Source organism: Amblyomma maculatum, chromosome 6 (assembly GCF_055883805.1).
Source record: "Amblyomma maculatum isolate TAMU_Amacu chromosome 6, ASM5588380v1, whole genome shotgun sequence".
NCBI lineage: Eukaryota > Metazoa > Arthropoda > Arachnida > Ixodida > Ixodidae > Amblyomma > Amblyomma maculatum.
Genome location: NC_139349.1, coordinates 176,013,574 through 176,035,083, shown reverse-complemented (window position 1 = coordinate 176,035,083; position 21,510 = coordinate 176,013,574). Strand labels below are relative to the sequence as shown.

Below are 21,510 nucleotides of genomic sequence, written 5' to 3'. Positions count from 1 at the left end.
TTTGCTTATTTCCTGGGACGTGGCCTCGCAAAGAAATTGACCTCGCCACTGGCTGCCATTGATGGCATCAGAGCACCGTGCCGGAGCGCTGGCGCCTGTCCGATGCATACCGCGGCATATCATGAGTGCTCACTCAAAATTAGTCAGCTTGTGGGTTTGCTCAAACTAGTCACTATAGAACTCACCAAACTCGTTGAGCTGACTCACAACTCACTTGGACTCACTGTGACTGTCACTGGTTTTAGTCACTCGTTTCGACTGACGACTCACTTTGACTCGCAATTCACCTAGATTCGCTCACTCATGTCGAATCACGACTCACTTGGACTCACTCACTCATGTGGGCTCGCTGATTTCGACCAAAGTCATTCGGACTTCTTCACTGAGCGGAGCAATTTCTGTGCCCAAGTGGCCCTGACACCAAGGAGGCTTCGTTTCTTGTGTTTTGTTTGATCATTTTCCATTCGAGTGAAGCGCCACATATGAGTTTTATTTTGTTATTAAACACAGCCATAGTTTATCATTATACGTTGTCCCACCCTAAGTCGTATATCAGTGCGACATTCATCGTGTGCAAAATGCACTAAATACACCAGGGAGCGCGCGTACAGGATTTTCTAATTCGGTCAACTAAACACATTGATTGCCAAGTCCGCAACCGTCCTTTAATTATCGCGGCAACAAATATTGACTCCCCTCCGCTGTCAATAAATGAGGGGAAAAAAAAAACGTACACCGTTGTGACGAAAACACAGACCGTGATATGAGCCTCAGTCTGGACTCACGACTCAGATCACGATCTGAAAGTGAGTCGATCCGTGAGCGATTTCTCTGACCTATGGTCCGATGACGGTCGCCGCGTAAGCAGCTCTATCGCGAGCACCATCACTTGTGCGAGGTGGTAGCGCTCGCTCCTGTCGGCGACTGGTGGTCCGCACTTCCCCCGGCCACAATGGAGGATGAGCTTGGAGTGCGAGACTTCCTAATTGCGCCTCCTCTCTGCTGCCAGCATCCTTTCGCTCTTCGGTGTGTCCATCCCGTGGCACCGCTTCTGTTGCGCGGTGGATCGGGGTCGGAGTGTTGCAGCATCCGGCGCTTTTCTTCTCCGTCGGGCGCAGCGGCGCGTGAGTGAGACAAAGCCGCGCCCGAGATAAAAGTGAGGGGGGAGTAGCGCGCCGTGATTCTTCTAATTGACCCACCCCCACCGCTGAGCGCTCCCCATTCAGGGGCAGCTCAGCCGTTGTCGCCCGGGTGTCTCCTTAGGCTCGCCATTTTCTTTGTGTGTGTGTGTGGTGGAGAGCGGAAGACTCTTTCGCCTGTCCTGGCGACGGGCGATCGCGGAGGCATCTCCCGCACACCCGGGGAGGATGTTGCTGACGGCTACCGCGAAACATGCGAGACGCCCATGTTGCGTAGCTTCCGCACTCCTCCAACTCTGCTCTGCTACTGAAAGAGGAAGGAGTCGAACGTGTCAGCTGTGGCGTGGGGCGTTGTGCGTGCCGCCGCTAGTGCCCGCTCATTAGGGCGGCACGCGCAGACCTCTTTGTTGTCCCCTTTGGATGGCGTCCAGAGCGGACGGCCGCCGGGTGTAACGAAACGGGTGGGCGAGTAATTTGGAGGGCAGTTCGCGGGTTGAAGTCATCTCGGCCTCCCCAAGTGGCGTAGGCAGAGTTTGAACCGCGACGCCGTCTTCACTCCTCCTTGTGTGACAAAGGCGATCTCCGTCTGCAGTACTGCCGGTTGCGACTTCTCACCAAGGAACGGGTCGTCGTGTTAGCTACCTGTCGCTTTTTCCCCGAACGTTCACTGGGGACTCTTGGCAAGGTTCTATATTTGCTGTGCAGTGTGGCGACGACGTGGCATCGCTGAGCTGCAAAACGGCTTTTGAAGTGGGAATCTGTTTTACTGTTGTCGCCGATGCAGTCTGCAGCCAGAAGAAAGCGGTAATCTCTGTAAGGCGGCGCTGTGCGGTAATGTTTCTACGATGTTGGCGTTAGGCCTAACACATTGCTCGTTGATTGGTCAGCATCACGGCCGACTTTACTACACTCCGCGACAGGTTTTCTTGGCAGCGCTGGGAAAGCTGCAGGACCGAAACACATTAATGCGCAGCTTAATATAGTCTCCAGGCTTAGCAGCTGCGCTTTAAAACGAACGGAAATTGTAAAGCTTGCTATTTTGACCGCACTTCTAACATAGGTCATTATATGGCTACGAAGCGTTTTATTTTTTTCTTTTCCGGGTTCACGAGACACCCACCACTGTGAAAGAAGATCGCGTCTGCTCTCTTCTTCGGAAGCCATTTCTTTTCTTTCGCCAAAGGAGAAAGTGAGGTTGAAGAACCGATGGTTGTCAAAGCAGGCGAAGGAGATGGTGTGCAACGTGTGGCCGGCGTAAGGAGCCTCAGCTTTCCACCTCATCCCTAATGCCGCAGTGTAATCGAGCTCATGGGAGTGATCGTGCCGTCCCGTGGGCTTTGAAATGTTCCAAGCGCGGCAGGGTGAAGTCATCTGAGGTCATGAAAAAAAAAAAAAAAAGAGACTGGAAGCCGGGCTTCAAAGGAGGAACGGCACGGCACCCCCACTCTCGTTGCTGTGAGGGAAAAATTGTTTCAGTATTTGTATGCGTGACGAAGTGCTGATTGCAGCAAAGCTACAAAAAGACGTGATAAATGGCCCGACATGTAAATGCTTGGATAGCGCTGTATCCCCTCTTCTGTTCATGTCTATCGCTTTGTTTTCTCGAGATGAATGCATGCATATATCAACTTGTCTTGATGGATATGCCGAACGAGACCGTGCCTTGCAGACGATCCTAAGCATTGTCGCTTTTGCGATCCGGAAGCGCAACTCTTTACTTACAACTAGTGACGACGACAGTAGTTCCGGACGACTCGGGAAATGCGAAAGCAGTAGAAGCAACCGCACTTATTACCTACGTATTTTGGGAGAAGTCAATGCTTGCATAATACGAGAACTCAAGGATAGAACAGGAAAATATTGTGTAACTTCCCAATTGTAAGACATATAATGCAATTGCGCAGTGCAGGGTCGAATCAATCTGGAGAGGCAGGCGCGTAACAGACGAAGTTATATGATAATACGTACGTTCTCTTGCGCTGCCATCTTCGTGTAATTGCGATGAAAAACGTCCAGGTGCACCATGCACGTACCTGCGATCACTTTCGATTTATAGCGATGGGGTCGCTTCGACACCCCTGGTACGTGTTTCTCAGGCGCCTGGAAGAGGTGCGAGTTTATAATTTTTTTTAACCTTTGTCTGCCGTAAATCCACGAGCGCGTCAGAACTTTTTTTTTTCTCTCTCTAATCAGCTTACTAGCCTTAGTGGGGAAAAAAAGGAGATTCCGACAAGTAAGCTCCGCTTTTCTCTGGCCGTGGCAACAAACTGAAACTACATTTGAAACCAGATACTGTGTAGACGGCCCGACCGAACTACGTGGCGGAGGGAGCCATTTGCGGATGCTTCCGTAGCTTTGTACTCACTGGCAAGAAAAGTCGTCGTGGAGGATTCAACATGCCCCGATTCAAATATGTCAGGTAAGTACTGTCTGCCAGAGACTAATGTGTACAAAATATTCACGCTTGCCTGCAAACAGCCGTCGCTAGACCGCGCATTATACAGTGAGTTCACTTGGCGAGTGACTCTCCGTATACGCTTTTTTCTCAGCAACCGCTGTGAGCAGCACGGCTCAGTTGGTTCGATTGAGCGCCTAGCTATTTCCATTCCAAAATGGCTGGCTGCAGCATACGGGAAGAAACGAAACTAGCGCCTTGCGTGCGATAATCGTGGCTCGGAGAGAACGCCGCCGGTGTCCGCTGGCCGCTGCTCGCTGTGTCAGCGGCGCACGCTAATGAATGCGGCTCCGTTTGAGAAGCTAACCTGGCTAACCTCCGGAAGAGCGTTTGGCAGCGCTGTTTCCCTCGTTGCGTGCGCGTCACCCGTGGCTTGCGCGGTCGTTCTGGCGCCTCCGGGAGCCTTGTTTTGCCTTCGACGCTGCGGTGACTATTCGTGCTATCGCTGGCAGCCATCGTTGGCTGCTGCCGCCGTACACTAAAGCGCCAATGACTGCGTTGTGCGTCCGGCACGGTAATGCATTCTGTTTGGCGGTGGGCCAAGATGTTCCGTGCGGTCTTTCTCGGTACATAAATCTGACGGTCTTTCCCGGTGCATCTGAGGTGGCGATTGTGTCGGTCGACCTAGGCATAAGCTCATTTCAAGCATATTGAAATCGGGCATCCATGCGTTCTACTCAAGGAAGTCGCAGGCGGTCGCCCGGATTACGCGTCTCTGTCGAGACATGTTGTGACTTGTTCGACACGTGCCCGTTCATTGGGGCTTAAGCTGTAGTGACGGGTTCCCGATTAATTTCGACCACCCGAAATTCTTGAGAAACGCTGAATGCAAAACTGCAGCTGGCCTGTATCCATGCGTATAGGTTGGTCTTAAAGCTTGGAAAGTGGAATGGCGTTCCCCGTCTGGTAGACGTTAGCTAGCGTATACTCGAAAGGGGACATCGATTTTAAGTCAACAACTGTGCATTTTCCTGCACAGAAACTGGGCCGTGGCTGCATCCGTGCCGCTGCCTTCGTGCGCCTCTTTGCCGGACAAACTTGCAAGTAACCGGATATGCACCGCGGAAGAAGGGAAGCGTACCACGACAGGAACAGCAACAAAAATGCCCTGCGGGTTTTGTGGCTTCTGATGGATTGCCTCGCCGGATTTAGGTTTCGTCGAGCACTGCCCTTTCCCTCGCGAGCCGACCGATCGACCGGCCGCAGTTGAGCTCAGCGGCTCAGCTCGATCACACGATCAGTCTTGCCGCAGTCGCCGGCCGGTGCAATGGCCGGTGTGGGGGACGACGATTAGCCGAACGACTGCGCTGGGACCGACTTGCCTGCAGCGCGGTAGTCTGTGCTGGTGGTGGCGAAGAAGTTGAACGCTGTCCTCTGATGGACGAATCTTTCGCTGCAGCCCGTGGACATGCTAGCCTGTGCACGGGTGATCGCTTTCATGGCGCTCATGTATCTATATATATTACTGGGTGTCTAAGCTAACTTTAGCCAATGGGTAAAAAATAAGCCATTTACGATAGGCTAAAGAAACCGCTGGTATACAGCTGCTAGCCATCTGGCGCACCAAGGCATTTTCTTTCGTTTTGCAATTGACTAATTACTAATTAAGATAATTTTTTAATTTACTAACTTTTGTCTCCAGACAATAAGTGTGATTTACAAAGTTGGAGAGCACCTTCCGAAGCAACCATTCCGGGAATTTATTTCCGATAAAGTATCACGTGTGTCGTTTTTCCAAGCGCCAAGGGAAGCTCGCAAAATAAAAACAAATATCACTTGACTAACGCATCCGTGCGCCACGATTGTGATCCCTTACAAAAATGCATGTAGGGTTTCTATAGAAATTCGAAAGCGTTGTGTCAATACACGCTGTTGAAAGTCTGTTGATAATCGGCAACATCTTGGATGATGCAGTGTTGACCTCTTGTTGAGCGCTTATGAAATAGTGGCCCATGTGTTTCTTAAGAGCGCTTTTGGAATTCGCGCAACTGAAATTCTGTTGATTTCAGGCTCAAATGCTTCAGAAACTCTGCAAGTGACGCTTTTTGATTTTCTGCTACCTTTCCACTCCTGAACAACAGAAAATAGTACACGACCATCGGTTTGCCAGGAGCAGACACGGGGTGATTTTCATTAATGCAAAAGTAGTACAGTACATCTCCTAGCTGCGATAAGTCACCACATTCTATGTTCTGCCCGACCAATCAACAATCCTGTCTGATCAGTGCTGGTTAATGATAAGCATAGTGAGGCATAAAAGAACAAAACAGATCTTGATCTTTTAAGCCCCATTATACTTACTCACTCATTAACCTACACTAAACTGACTAAATTGTTGATTGATCGAGCAGAACATAGAATGTGTTGACTGACCGCAGCAAGGATATGTGCTGTTCTACTTTTGCATTAATGTAAACCACCTCGTGCCTGCTCCCGGCTAACCGTTGATCACGCAGCATTTTCTGTTAATCCGCAGCGGAAAGGGAACACAGAATAAAAAATGCGCGTTAATGAGAAAGAAAAAATATGCATCTTTGGTGAACCCATAACATGAGCTGGGCTGTTTATTTGCTTTATTTCAATTCATATGCAAGGTATGACGCCAGGCTATTCTTTGCGTAAAACGCTGATACGTCCGGGAACTCCTCGCATGTGATGCTGAAATAAACAATATAAATCATAATTAAGTTGCGGTATATACTAACTTAAAAATAGAGGAAAGGCATTTGTGCGCTGCTCCACGTCATAGCTCAAGAAATTTCTTGTCTAAAATGAGTTGTCACTGTCTTTCACTGCTTAGACGGCATCGACCGCCGCTTCCACAGCTCGGCAGCACTGCCACATCGTTCATTTCTCCCTGATAAACAATATATGCTGCCGTCAAAGATCCTATTGTGAATATAAATAGCAAAGTGCAAGTCACAAGCATTACTACCCAGAAAACTTGAAGCAGAATTACCAACTATAGGCACCAAAATGAGTGGAAACAAAAACAAACACTGCAAAAATGGTGGAGCTGCACAGATTCAATAATCCACAATGTGTGACAGAGGCATATTATGATCTCGATAATGTGTCCGTCTCAGCGCGAGTAGCGTATCGAAAGAGTACAGCACTGTGCCGAACAATCCGTCAAAAACGGTCACCTTGTAAAAGAAAGAAAATGTCGCCATCCCAACTGGCGTTCCATCGGCCCCAGCGTCCGCGTTAGAGACAAGCCTGGTTCTCTCTCTCTCCCTCCTTTTTTTCCGACGAGGCTGGCTTGCCTGCTAGAAATATTTACATGCTCGCTTCCCCTTGTAGCACACACTGTACAAGACTGGCACAAACACGAATAGGAAAAAGTAAAACTCTCACCAAAGTGCAGACGCTCCCTCCGCCCGTGCCGGCTTTTCGCCCAGAATCCAAAACGCCTGCGACTGTTGAACTTCTTAAACACGTCCTCCTTGCGCAGAAGCTGCCACCCAAGAGCGGATTCCTCCGAAGACTTAAATGCGTACGTTCGCGCTCAAATTTGAACAAAACGATCTTCGTGATAATCACCAGCGAAAAACCTACATACGGTGCTTCGCTCACAGTGCAAGATGCGACCACGGTGGCGGGAAAACGCCAACTGAACTGGCACATCGCCGCACTCAGCGTACCCGCGTCCGCGTGCAAAGAAAACAGGGCGCGGAAGAACAGCTTCGGTGAAAAGGGGGAGCCGCCGCCCCCGCTGCGCGAGCTATGCTGCAGCCAAGGTCACCTCCGTGAAGACAAACCACGGAGAAGGCAGAGAGCAGAGACCCAGAGGGAGCAACCCCTCCCCCCCTCCCCCTTTTTCCCCCCAGCCGACAGGAAGTAACTCTCGACCCTCCGGACATGCTGGCGCCGTTCGCGGCACGGGGGAAAGATGGGTGTGAACAGTAGCAAGGCAGTGGCCGAATGCTTCTTTGAAAAGACGAGTCGCGGATAGAAGACGCGTGTAATCCTATTTTTTTTTTTCTTTTTATTTCATACGCGAATGTTTTTGCTATGCGTGTTAACTCTATAGTATGCGTGGGATCAATCCGTCATTAACCCCTCAATGTTTAAAGTGACTTCATTTTAGCATGGTGTCCACTTTAAGAAAGGAAGGAAAAGAAAAAACTAACAGTTAAATTCTCCAAAGACATACAGGATTCCTGCAGACTGCACCTCATTTTGCGGCAAAAGCTACGGGCAAAAATACCTAGGCTTGGGCAGAATGTCAGACCCTGAAGCATATATATAGTGAACTTTGCAACTGGTTTAAAAAAGCTTTGTCCTGCCCTACATGGTAGGTTCAATCTAGGATCCTGTTTGTTAGTATGATGACTCACTGAACTTGTTTTATGATAAATATAAAATATGTCCTACCACTAAAGTTACCTTCTGCGACATACAGAAGCTGATTCATTACGGATTCTGACTGACATTCAACGATGTATTTGCATTATTAGTGGAGGCTTTGCCATCATGAAGTTTTTAGGGCATATTTTCACTGTGTTGCGAAACTTGAGCTAAGTGTGCACCGTTAATATGTACTTTTATATAACATGAACGAGCACGCAACTGCATGCTGCTCTTATATTTCCCTTTGCAGAATGTGGCCAATAGTTGATTACAAGTGAGACCAAAAATTCGTAACGAAATTGTCACATCATGTTCTTATCATTTGTGCCTAAAACTACTTAAAAACATGGGTCAGCTTGAACAGTACACGCTAATTGTTCGTGAACGTTGAAAACTGACAACAAAAAGCACATAGAAAAAATAGCACAAAAAGTCTATTGGGTAGAACACAATGAAAATTCTGTGGGCCCTGTAAAGATTGCACTCAGCTGGGGTTGAATGTCTATCGAAATTCAATAAATTCAAAAGGCGGTCAATAGTCCAACAATAGAGTTTCAAAACTCATTTTTGTAAGGGATGCTCTAGACTGATATGTTGGCGGTGGTTGCAGCCAGCGCGGTGAGCTCGCTGCAACATGCACCGTCATGCACATGCACCTGTTGACGTACGAAGAAACCACGGCAGATATATCGGCCTGCCGATGCAACGGGGTCGTGGAGCCAAGGCCGTATAGCTGATTTTGTTCGCTGAAACCCAGGTTGAGCGATCGTGGCGCTCCAATGCGCCAGTCACGTGACATCTTTGTATTTCGAGAGCTTTCTTTACAGGTTGGAAAAACGATACACATGAGGCTTTCTTTGTAGGAAATCAATTGAAATGCGGTTTTAGAAGGTGCTCTCTAACTTGCAGTTAGTTAATTGCAAAACAAGAAATCGCCAGTGGTGTGCGGAATGGCTGGTATACAAGTGATTTCTCCGGACTACCTCAAATGTACACGCGCACGCACGCACGCACGCACACACACACACAGTGTCCAAGCTAATTTTAGCCACGGGTTAAAAATCATACATTTGAGGTAGGCCAGGGAAACCACTGGCCTACCACGATTGAGAGCACCATGGCGCTCGAATGCGTTGGTCAGTGATATATATATTTTTTTATTTCGCGGGCCTTCTTCAGCTTGAAAAGAAAGATACACGTGAAGCTTTCTTGATCGGAAATAAATTGAATGGGGTTTCAATAGGTACTCTCCAACTTTGCAAATCACGTTTATTGTCTAAAGGCAATAATTAGTAAATAAGAAATTGTCCTAATTACGAATGAGTTAACTACAAAATAAAAATTGCAAGTGGTGCGCTAGGTTTTTTAACCCTTGGCTTAAAGTTAGCTTGGACACCCTGTGTTGTATATACCAGGTGTCTTAGAAATTGAACCAAAGGTTAAAAAATGAAATATTTGAGGTAGGTCAAGGAAACCAGTTGCATAGAAGTGCCAGCCGTATTGCGCACCACAAGCAATTCTTGGTTGTGCAGTTACTTAATTAGCTAATTATGTTAATTTTTCTAGTTTACTAAATATGGACTTTAGACCATAAATTAGAATTGAAAAGATGGAGAGCACCTTCAGAAACCCCCCATTCCATCAAATGCGGTAAAGAAAGCGACATGTGTATCTTTGGTGTAAGAAATCTATAGCACTCGTATCGAATCTAATGATACGTTGGTGTTTTTAGTCTAAGCCGATACGCCTCACACAAGAGGCAAATTTTCATCATGGAGTGTGTACATGGTTTTGAGCCAGGTTGAACATGGCGGTGCCCCTGACACCGCAGGTTAACTCCGGCAAGGCAGTAGATTGTTAGCGTAGCGGAGACGTATACTACTAGGTATGCATACCGTTTTACCGGTCGGCTCCTGCCGAGGTGCAGTGGGGGCAAGTGTGGCCCTTGCGCCTGCGTAGGCGACGTCCAATAAACCGGTATGCGTGTACATGCTAACTATCAGCTGTGCTAAACTCTATATCCTAAGTGATGGTCAGATCAGTAGCCGGACGCAAGCGAGACCGTCGCGGAGAGAAATGAAGCCGCGGTCACTTCTGCGAGGGCAGGTGTTTCGAAGCGCTCCCTTCTGCTTGCTCTTATCGATACAGAGCCCACGTGCGTCGCCGAACGCGGTTGTGTGGAATTGCCGGGAGACGGGACTTGGTTATCTTTTGCCGGTGGCACGGACGCCGTCACGGTGCGCGGTTGCGCAACGAGTTGTAGCGGGAGAAAGATGGAGTCCATCCGCTGTTTGGGCAGCTGTCCCCGGCACGGGGAGGAGGGCCCATTGCGGAGAATTTTCGCGGTGCGCGCACACCTCCGCGCTTCGTGAGCCGGAAAACCGAAGGCCCGGTGCAGTGAGAACGAGGCTCTTTCTCCCACGCATCGCTCCGGTATTGCTGGGCGACCTCCCCTCCGAAGCCCGAACAAGTGCCGTGAAATATGGAGTCCTAACACGCGCTGCCCGCAGTCGTTCCTTGGAAGCGCTTCGCATAAAAGCGAGTGCCACACCGGGCTCAGTTCTCCCGTCTCTCTGTGCAGACTTTAGCCGCTGTGGCGGGCACGTACCGGGGACTCTGAAAGAGTCTTGTAAGCTACAACGCTCGTCAGACGACTGCTGCGGCATGCAGTACTTGCTCTGGACTGCAGGATTACCTCGAGAGCTTGGCGACCTCGGGGCGACGTATCCACGATCCGGCTGTGACTCCACGTGTATAGCATTCTGCAGGGGTGCAACCTCTTGATCATTCCAGAGCGTACAGTATACCTTTTAGGAGTTATTTCCAAGTACCAGCAAAGCGAAAATGTACACAGTCAGCTGCGCCCACTGGGTTGTTGCGGTGGAGTGCAGCCCAGCTGTGCGTGACTCGGCTAATCGGCAACGGCGGCCTCAACAGTGGTGGCCACTGTCAGGCAGCAACGCACGGTCTGACGATTGCGATGTTGTCCGTTATTTGGGCGGCGCACGTATGTGTTTGCCCTGCATTAACTTTGCTCCTTGTCTTGCGTGTGTCTTAAATGCTATCCTCACTCTGATCAGTGCACGTAGGCGAATGGACTGCAGATGAACGGGGCATTGCTAGGAGTGCCCTTGTATATGCGTCTGTAGTGCGCTCAATACATGATCACCGTACCGTTGAAGCTGGGACAACAGTATACGTCTTGAGTGACTCGCGAACCTCAGAACTAGCGAATCGTGGCCTGGGTCCTTTCTGGCGTAATACAGCTCGGCGTGATTTTAAAATAAACTCGCAGGGACACCCGATTTGTGTGTGGTGTGTCGAGTCGAGATCGTGCTGCTGCCGCTGTGCGTGGACCTTGTACGGTCATTCGCCGGAAGGCAGTGGGGGAAGACGAATAGGCCGCACGCGACTCCCTCGAGAGTGCGGAGTGTCGCGCGCGCTCCGATAGCAGCCGCCTCGGTCGAACAGCGCCCGAGGGGAGGCGTGCGCCGCTCATTAATCAGGCGCGGCATCTGACCCGTTCCTCGGGACGCTTGACTCCTGGGGAGTATGGTTCCTTGCCTCCGCGCTGGCTCCTCCAGCCGGCACCGTTACTTCGCAACGGCAGCCATTTTGGTGGCACGTAGCAGCAAGCTGCTGTCCGCGCCCTGGGAAGAAAGGCGCTGCACGACGACCTTTCGCTCACTTGTGCCCTGCACTGGCGATCGCTGCAGACGAAAGCGCACCCTTCGCGGCGGAATCGTAGGTTCACTTCCCTCACCCGCTAGCTGTGTAAAATAAAACTCCTTGAAGGAGCGACGGTGAAAATTTTCACTAGAAGCGTGCAGGAGGCATACAGCAGCGGACGCATACCCACTGCGACCATCCGCTAACTGGAGACATGAAAAACTCGCATCCTTGCAACGAATGCGCAGGATTCGAAAGTAGCATTTGTCGCTGAACAAACTGCTCGGCGCTGATAAGAGGAGAGCGACGAGTGCTTTCTTTTCCCTGCAGCATAAATTAGCATAACTTTCTCGGGCGTTGTTTCATTTGTCGCAAGGACGAGCGCCGTCGTCCCGCGGCTGACAGCGCGTCCCCCGCGCGCTGTTCCTGCCCACGCGCAATCTTCGTGAAGACGACGAGGGTCGCGTGCCTTCGCCCCTCGTCTGTGTCGCCCTTGACCTTCGAGGTCGCGTACTGTTTCTCTCCCAAGATGGCATATGACGCGCCGTCGCTTCGCTCTGGCGGACGGCGTCCGGGCATTCGCGCGCGCACAATCTGTCTCCCTCCGAGATTTGCGGGCGCCCGAGAGTCTCTTTTGCCCCGCCCTCGAACAACAGACTGCGTCTCGTCTCCGCGCCCCTGCCAAAAGGCTGACGCTCTCCGTCGCGTATCGGCCTTGCGTGCATTCCGAAGCCACTGCGTGTCGGTCCGCGTAGTTACACTAAAGTTACACGGGGCAGTGCCCCATATGCGGGTGGGTCCCGTGTTTATACCGTTCCAAACTAGCCTAAGGGAAATTTCCCTGGGATTCGTCAGCGCTTTGGCAGTGCTTTGGGTCGGTGCCAGGACGCGCGGTGTTGTTCTGCTGCCCCCGTGGTCAGGCGCTGAGCAGCACGAGTGTGTTGCTATTTGCACCTGAGCCTGTAAGACGTTGACCTTAGTTTACAGCCTCTGATGTGAACTTACCGACCTCCCGCTCGCCCCTTTTGTGGCGTTCTTGCGTATTCCTCTCGCTGACCAGAAGGAAAATCTCCCGCATCGTAAATAATTCAGCCGGCCGTATCGCTGCAGCTTTCGTTGTTGTCACTAACTTGACCAACACTTGCTTGGGGGAAAACAGATAGCTCTGTTTATTTCCCCCTATTTTTATAGCGCGCGGTTTCTCATCCGCGTGTAAACGCTCACCGTGAGTCGGGCTGTGTCAGGCGTTTTTCAGACCAGTAGCAAGGACGGGGTAGCTGGGGCTTTTCATCCTTGTTTTATGTATAGATTGAAATTCCTATGTTTGCCAATTAACGGCTTTGGTTCAATGTGTCGGTGCGCGCTTTCCGAACAGCTGAGTGCAATGAAAAGACTAGTGATATCTCATTCAAGGCCGCCCGCGGAAAGAAGGGGGTTCGCCGCCGCCTCTTTTTGATGCGGCAAGGGTGGTACGCTACTTGTACAGTTTTTTTCTGCGAGGACGGCGGAATCGCTCTAGAAGCATTGTTGTCTGCTTTGAGACCCATTGCATGAAAAAACATGGAAACCATATAGGCAAGCAGACGCAGAAATTGCAGCCATATGAAACAGACAGTTCTATCCTGCATGATCATGTGCGGGCCACGGCGGCCGCGATGGACCAGTCGTAGCACTCATCCTTCATTCATCGCAGAAGCCACGCATTGTTAGGAACATCCTGGCCGCTTGACGATCCAAACGACGCGAGGCAAAGGAGAGATGCAGCATGAGACAACCATTGTGTCTTGGCTGGGTTTAAGTTGAACCAATAGCTACTCGCCTAGTCAAGTAAAAAAATTATGGGAAAGCTGAAAATTCGCCTTATGAGTAGACGCAAAGCGCCTGCTATACACCGCCTTTTCATTGTGCGTTTCTTTCCTCTTTTTTTTTTTTCTGGTTTAACCCATTTCAATTTTAGCATTCGGTAACGTCAGTACAGATCTAACACATTCAATAGGCACCTCTCAACACGCTTAGTGCGAATTGATGGATGATCTTGGAAATTTTGACTGTTTTAATTAACGCTCCACCAGTACGGTGGAAGTTTTTTTTTTTTTTTTCACCTAGATTTTTATAGTTCCTACCTGCAGTGAAGAAAAAAAAAAACGTTTCGTGGCCTGTGCGTTGCTTGCCGGTCTCGCATGCAGAGGACCTGGGTGCGAACATCAAATGCGACAAATTTATTTCATTGAATATATTTCGTACCTTTATTTTGAATGTATTGTGTTTGAAATTCCCGTAAGAGGTCGTGTGATTGTGACGTCATAACATTGCATACTGACCAGGTTTTTTTCGCACGGATATTTCCGACACAGGATATTTCCGACACGGATATTACTTCGACGACGACTTTTCGATCGAACAAGCTTCGTACGCTTCTCGCAAAAGTGCGCGCGCTTTCGTCAGCATCGTCCAAGCGACGTTGTGAGTGCTGCAGGACGCGGACGTGCCTTTTCAGATAACGGGTCATGGTGCTCACATCTGTTATGGTTTATGGAAGAGCTTACCAGCGTACAGTTCTATGCGACACAGCGTGGGAGGCTGCTTGACAAGGGAATCGATTGAATCGGACGGCTGTTGTGTGCGTGCTCGGACTTGGCAGTGTACCGCTGCAGTTGATGCCGTCGGTCTCCAGGCGCTTAGCGCTACGTAGCGCTACACTCGACGCCGACGTTCCCTTCGTCCAGAAAATTTAGATTCAGATAAAGTCAGCCGCTAAAAACTGTCGAATACGGAAGGTTGAGTCGCACAGTTTCGAACCGTTGCATTTCGGGTACTGAGCAGCAATTGCTACCCTGCACTTGGGCCATCACAACGTTGAGATACAGCTGGACCCGACGCGTTTTCACTAAAATGCCCCTCTTTCTACCTGACGTCCTGGTTTGTTATGTCATTCGGCTCGGCGAGGCTCCATGCGTTCCACGATAAGCCCGGGAAGTAGAAGCATCAAGAAATCCTCGTGGTGTGTTTCTTGTGGCTGCCCACTTTTTCTTAAGCGGCTGCGCTCTATAAAGCTGCGCTTCCCTTCCACCCTTTTATTATTTTTTGCACAACTTTATGTAAATAGAATTATATTCTTTTGTGTGTGCGCGCGTGGGTTCTTTTTTTGTAGTCTTGCGAGGATATTTCACGGCTGTACGTCTTCGCGCCTTTTTGCGTCCCTGCGGTTTTGCTGCCGTAAATGACAGGGAAAAGGCGCAGTCGGGGAAGGCTGTCAGAGCGGTAAAACTCGATACCGAGATCGAAGGCGATCGGTTGGCCCTTCCTAATGGGTACTGTAGTTGTGGATTGATTTGCCTAAAGTATGCGTGCACCGGTGTTGGAACACATATAAATTTGCGTTTCTCGAAATGATGTCTCGAACCGTGCGCTTTTCTCGGTGTTCCGTCGATGTGAGGGATGCTTGAACCGGTTCCGCACAAGGCGGGTTTCTGTGTTGCATTTGAACGCTGCTGTATCACGGGCAGAAGAATATATACGCCGTTTCGTAGCTTCTGATGAGCGGTCATGAGCGCCGTGGACGAAAGTGTGAGCAAAAACGTATACGCAGCGGATGTCCGCATGAACTGCCGTCAACATATAGTACACATAGGGGTGTAGGTGTAGCGATATAATGACGTATAAGCGGTGATAGCTATTGATAATTAGTGACAGTGGTACTTATATGGCGATACCATAGTTGAAGCTACTGGTAGCATGATAGCGGTAGTTAGTGATATTGGCGATGCCGATAATAGTCGGTGATAGTGCCGATGGCAGTGAGATAGCAGTCATAACGGTGGCGATGATGATAGTGATAGTTGTGATGACGATATTGAAAATGATAGCGATGGTACATAGCGATAGTTACAGATAATAACAGCAGTTAGTGACAGTGCTGATATGAGTGACGATGCGGTTAGGATAGCTGATCAGGCTTCCGTCATTTATGGTCTTAAGCGGACTTAAGGACTAATATATATATATATATATATATATATATATATATATATATATATATATATATATATATATATATATATATACTAAATATTGGTGGCATTTTTCTTCTTGTTAATGATACGTAAGTCATTACTGTATATCGATCCGCACGCAGTTTTCGCTTATGACCGCAAAATAATTTATAACTGAATTTTCTTTTCTCACAACTTTTGGTTTTGTTATCCGAGAGATGGCTGTGACGTCACAATCATGTCTTCATGCGCGGCATGAAAAAACAGCGATATAATCGCTCATTCTTCACTTGTAATCATTCCAGTTCTTGAGGCAGGCTTGCTTCATCATTGTAGTGAATTCAAATGACAGAGCAAATATTTTATCGCTGTATTTTCATTCCTCTTGACTGTGAAAACGAAACAGGCGAGAAACGAAATTCGATTATAGATTATTCAGCAGTTGTAGGCGAATGTGTCGTGGTGATCCGTGTACAGTAATGTCCTGGGCATCATTACAAATGACAAAACACGAACCCAACAATGAGGTGTCTATATTACTTTATGCTTTTACAGTAAAGCTGAGTAGTAGTTGTAGAGGTCGGCAATTCACGTGTCGGAAATAATCGGAGGCTGCGTAAATATATCGTGTCAAGGTAGTTTGTAGTTCTAATGATTGATGAGTGATAGGAATGTGATAGCCGATGAGGTGTTAATGAAATCATTGTGATGGATTGATTTGTGAATTCAAGAAATGAAAAACGAGAATTGGAAAAAGGGGTTCGAAGCTGTCGGAAAGCTCAGATAGAAAAGCCAATGCTTGATTATGCTCGTTCAAAAAATTGTCTGGTTTTTCAACAATTGATTCAAATAATTAAAAAAAAAAATATGGTAAAATGCTCGGAATGAAAAGCCTGTGCTTAATGACGCGAATTAAGGAAACTTAGTGCGTATTTGATCAATTAAATAATTGAAATAATAAACAAAAATGCTTCAATGCTGTCAAATTGCTCAGAATGGAAAGGTAGTGCTATATTTCGGTGTGCATACATAAAAATAAACGAAATAAAGATAAAAAAGAAAAAGTGACAAAACATTGCCAGCGTGTGTGGAACGCTACGCTGCATACCCTTAACGGCAGAGCTTAAGTGTCCCCCCAATATTTTTTTTTTTCTCGTGAGGTGCCCACCACCTGATGGCCTTCTACTGTGGATGCGAGCCGTGATTAATTGTACAGAGAATAATGATAACGGCAGAATGCATGACAGTGATCGGTAAATAGCAGGGTGCAGTAGGTGCGATCTTTGCTGTAGTCGCGCTCAGGCGCACGTGACCTGACTGCGTCTCGTTATTCCTTTACGCAGCGTCGTACTACGGCCAGTCTCAGCCGAGCCTGGTGATCAACCCGATCGGCGAGAACAAGACGGAGCCCGCGGGCACGGGCTTCGTGCTCTTCTGCACCAAAGGCGCCGGCGAGGCGGACTTCACAAACTTCAAATGGACGGGCCCCGATGGACAGGAGATCACCAGGTGAGGAAGGACATTGGGCTGCAGATCTTTTCTTCTGGGCGTGTTTGTTGGTCAAGAGCGCCCCTAGTATCTTAGTGGCAGAGCCATTTACCAGGTTGGTTTTCGTGTCGGCTCACAGAGAGCAGCTAATTAACGCACGTCTGCCGTGAGACGAGCTCCGAACGAAGCACCCCTCAATGTAGGGGTTTGCGGCGAATTCCAGTCTGCGATCCGGAGCCCATTTCTAATCCGCTATAGGTGGCTCCTTGTACCGTGGTTGTCTGATCGGAATTCACTGTCTTGAATCCAAATCTCCCTTTAAAACAGCTTTTCGGTTTCGCGGAGGAAGGAAACGTGCTTAGGATAGTCGATTGAAATTCTGACTAAGCAAACTGTCCCACCACCGCTATTTCACTTCGTGACAGCGGTTTCGGGGAGAGAGTCTGAGGTTGCTAGATACAGGCGGAGTTATCCTTGCGGATTCTGCCGCCAATTGCTGCACCGTAGTAATTAATGTTCAGAGGTCAGATACATTCACATAATCGCATGCAATAGATAATAATCACGATTGCTGTCGCCATCTGGAGTCCAGGTCAGAGTCCTTTAGAAAAAAAACAGGCTCGAAACCTCGATTTATAAGACGGACCTAGCAACGTCTCCGCCGTGTTCCACATGTGCTGTCCCGGGTTAAGTGCGGAAAAGTGTTGTTCGTTTCCCTCAAGAAAGGAGTCCCCGTAGTTTGCTTTGGGACTTGTCTACCCGTGCGGAAACCGTAGCGTACTTTCTCGGTCTTCCCGGGCCATTAATAGGGCGTCGTTAACCATAGCGATGTATTTGAGCTCACGCAGCGCCGTCCATAAGGCGGACGAGAGCGCTGCCGTTGACATTTCTCTGGGACGGTGTCGCCCTCCAACGCAACCACTGGATGGATGGATGGATGGATGGAATATAGGAGCGTCCCCTTTGAAACGGGGTGGTAGCAGTAGCTATCATGCTCATTTTTCTCCACATATCTTAATTATTGATTTAGAATGGTTAACTAAACCATCATTCTATTTATTAAATTTTGCTCCTACATTACTAACATTATGTCACTTCTCTGCTTTTAAGCCACCAATCTTCCAGCCGTTTTTTGCTAGTTTCCACCGCAGGTTTATTCACCCGGCCACTGTTATCTCTAAACCCCAGAGCTTCAGGAACAGTGATTGCGCCTGCATCAACTTCCGGATGGATACCATTGCATTCGAGTATAATATGGGCAATTGTTTCACTGGAGTTTCCACATACAGCACATGCGTCATCTCCATTGTTAAACTTCTTTTTGTAGCTGCGTGTTCGGCACCCTGATCTAGCTTCAAAAAGTAGGGCACTGCCTCTTGAGTTATCAAAGAAATCTTCCTTCCTGATCTGCATTTTCCACTTTCGGTATAATTCCACACTCTGTTTTTTTTTTTTTTTTTTTCCATCGAATTTATCCAATTTTTACCTTCTGTGTTTTTCACCTGTTGCTTAATGCTCTTTATTTCTCCGTCCTTGTTACTAGCAGAGTTACTAGTTAGTTTCCTAGTTCTTTTCCTCCATTGTGAGTCAACGCTTTTTAGGTACAGGTATTTAAATACCTTAGCTGCCCATCTGTTACTGTCCAATTTCCTCAGGCGTTCCTCATATAATATTTTACTCTGAGCTTCCCGTACTTCGAAAGATGCCCAGCCCATATCTCCCTGTACCGCCTCATTTGTAGTTTTGCCGTGGGCACTGGCATTTCCCTCCCCAGCGCCGCTCTTGTCCTTTCCCACAACGCCCCCCGGCACCATTGCGCTAGACAAGGAGAATCAGTGACTCGTTCTCAGGAACCCTCTAAAGTAGTTCGTGTAAATATCGCATATTTTATGTTTAATAATTACCACGTTAAAACAAAAATGAAGTCTGGTAGGGTAGGGTACTCGTAACAAATGACGCGCTCGGCTGGGACTCGGAAGGATGGCGATTTGAATCCCTGATGTGAGCACAGTTCACTTTTCTTTCCTTATTCACTTATTTTCTGCACCTCATGACGCGACCTTAAAACAAAGCGATTTAAATCCCTTCAAAAATGCCAATTCATGTTCAAAATTACGCTGTCAAAATTAACGAGTCCCCGTTCCCCAGAAAGTCCGATATCGGCGAATGCGAAAAGTAATTTGCATGCCCCTGGCGGGTAGTGTATCTGGCCGGTAACGTGGCCATGCGCTGATTGGTCGTCGGGTGGTGCGACTTCACGAGGGCACGTTGAATGGCCAATTTGGCAGGCGCTGTCATCATCACATTTGAGATAAAAAACCAGATGCCGAAATGCAGCCTTCCTTCCATCCAAACAGGCATGTTAATACGGCTTGGTTCGCAGGGGTCAAGTGGATGCAGCTAGCGCAGAACCGGGTTAATTGGAGAAATATGGGAGAGGCCTTCGCCCTGTGTCAGACTGATGATGATGGGTGGTTTTTCACATAATATGACTGTGGGAAATAAAGTTTTACCAAACCAAACCAATAGCTTATGACGGTATGGGCACGTGTAGGATAATAGGGGCACAAATCTAAAGATAATTGATAAGTGAGTAGTAGTGTGCATAACGTGAATCCGAGAGGGGAGCCGGATGCAGTCACCTACGTTATCAGCTTAAAGGAGTTGTTTGTGTGTTGACTCCTCCCCCTTAGTTATTGATAGACGCTTGCCGTACGGCACTCACTTTTTTTTTTTTCTTTGCGCGGAAGGAGTTTTTTCAAACATTCGGTGCCTGGAACGGCGGCAGAGGACCTCCGTCGGCATTACTGGCGGTGGTTGTGGTGCGGTGTCTTTTGTGTGCCTTACAGCGCCAGTGCCATCGGCGACACGGCGCCGTCAATTGATGTCGTGCGACGGCGAGCGCCGTGGGCTTGCGAAAGGCGCTGCTGCGCTGGGGCGTCAAGGCCGCCTCTCCGCGTTATTGCTATACGCCCCCATTCAGCCCCTTTCAACATTGCCCCCCCCCCCCCCCCCCCCCTTTTTTTTTTTAACTTCGCGGAGTGCTCACTTCTGCGGTCGTTTTCCATCGTATCGAGATCGCGGAGGGGCGGCGTCGTTCTGCATATCCCATCTGCCGATTTCAGCTCGGGGGCAATCCATTGTGCGCGGTCTCTGCCGACCGCAGCTCTGAGTCACTTTACTCGGCGGAAGCGAGAAAGTGGATGATGGCATTGCCGGAAGTGCGGCCCGTATTAAGTGCGAATTGTTGGGCGTCAGCCGACTAGGCGTGCGTGCGCAACAATGTGCTCCGCAGGTGGGCGTTTTCTTCTCGGCGCATTATGCCATTAGAGCGCAGCGGGCGTGTTTGCTCGCGCTCGTCCGGCGCTTGAGAGCTCCTCTGGGGCGACGCGAGGCTGTAGTAGCTGTTAGCGCCGAGCCACTGCCGCCCACGGGTTTACCTAATTTTTTATCGGTCGCAGCTATTCTAGCTCCTCAACGCACGGAACGAAAGCGTAGCAAATCGCGAGCAGTAATTTACCATCTTGCTCCTACTTTTCACTTCCATGAAAGCAGCCACATGGCTACCCACACGTGAATGAACACTCGCTTAGCTTAAGCCCTTGGGGAGTCAAAGAAGCCATCACGCAACGTAGTGAATATAAGCGCAGACCTACATTCTAAAATGTGAAATCTGCTAGGTGTCTTAAAGGGCCACTGTCCAGGGAAGGCCCTTGTAAGCAAAGGAGCCCAGTGTTTCGATCAGGTACCGGAGATAGTCTGTGCAAAATGCTACAGTGACACGCGCGCCGCAAAGCATCGAAAATACAATTCAAAGCTCACTCATGCTCTCCTTTGGGAAGCCAGCTTCCCCGTTTCCTGCGCTGGCCTGACGGGCCACAATAATGACGTACGTACCGCGAACGACGTCCATTGGTTCGTCTCCCTGACTGACGGGAGAAGGATGGGTGTCTACCGCTCGCTGCGCGCTTTTCCCTCGCCACGACCAGACAATCCAGCGGCGCGCGCTCCCTCGACCGTTTTTTCTTTTTTTGCGCTCGCGGAGAGCCACGCCCCACCTCCCACCAAACGCGGAGGAGGAAGGGGAATTTGTATTGCGGAGGCTAGACGACCTCGGGCAGGAGAGTGAAAAACCTTTGCGAGGGAACGGAAGGAGAGAAGCATGACAGAATCGGGTGATTGCGGTGGCTGTAACTGCGTTATTAGTTACTCTTTTCAAAAACATTTTGCGGCCCTGCGTTCTAGGGGCGAAGTCTCACAGTTACCGGGGAAGAAAATATTTTCGACCGGAGGGTAGACAGTGGGCCTTTATGGAAGCCCGCCACTAAAATAGGCCTTTCGGTATGATACAAGTTTCCCGCCGTGGTGGCGCAGTGGTAAGACGGCCGACTACTGTGCCGGAGTTCCCGGGTTC

General features: G+C 49.1%; 1 protein-coding gene and 1 long non-coding RNA gene across 5 annotated transcripts in view; one reads left to right on the top strand and one right to left on the bottom strand.

Moving 5' to 3' along the window:
- The window catches only part of Fas2 (neural cell adhesion molecule fasciclin 2), a 139,959-nt gene that overhangs the window by 27,666 nt on the left and 90,783 nt on the right, over window positions 1-21,510 (top strand). For all 4 annotated transcript variants that reach the window (XR_014708241.1, XM_084607716.1, XM_084607714.1 and 1 more), the window contains exon 2: window positions 16,952-17,117. Coding sequence is in view for 3 of the 4 variants with exons in the window: in XM_084607716.1 (XP_084463842.1) it covers window positions 16,952-17,117 (166 nt within the window). In the remaining variant the exon portion in view is untranslated. The remainder of the gene's footprint in view (window positions 1-16,951; window positions 17,118-21,510) is intronic.
- On the bottom strand, window positions 6,128-7,328 carry LOC146187463 (uncharacterized). The gene is made up of 2 exons (XR_014707930.1): window positions 6,741-7,328; window positions 6,128-6,252 (listed from the first exon to the last, which is right to left on the bottom strand). It is a non-coding gene; the product is annotated as an uncharacterized LOC146187463 (long non-coding RNA).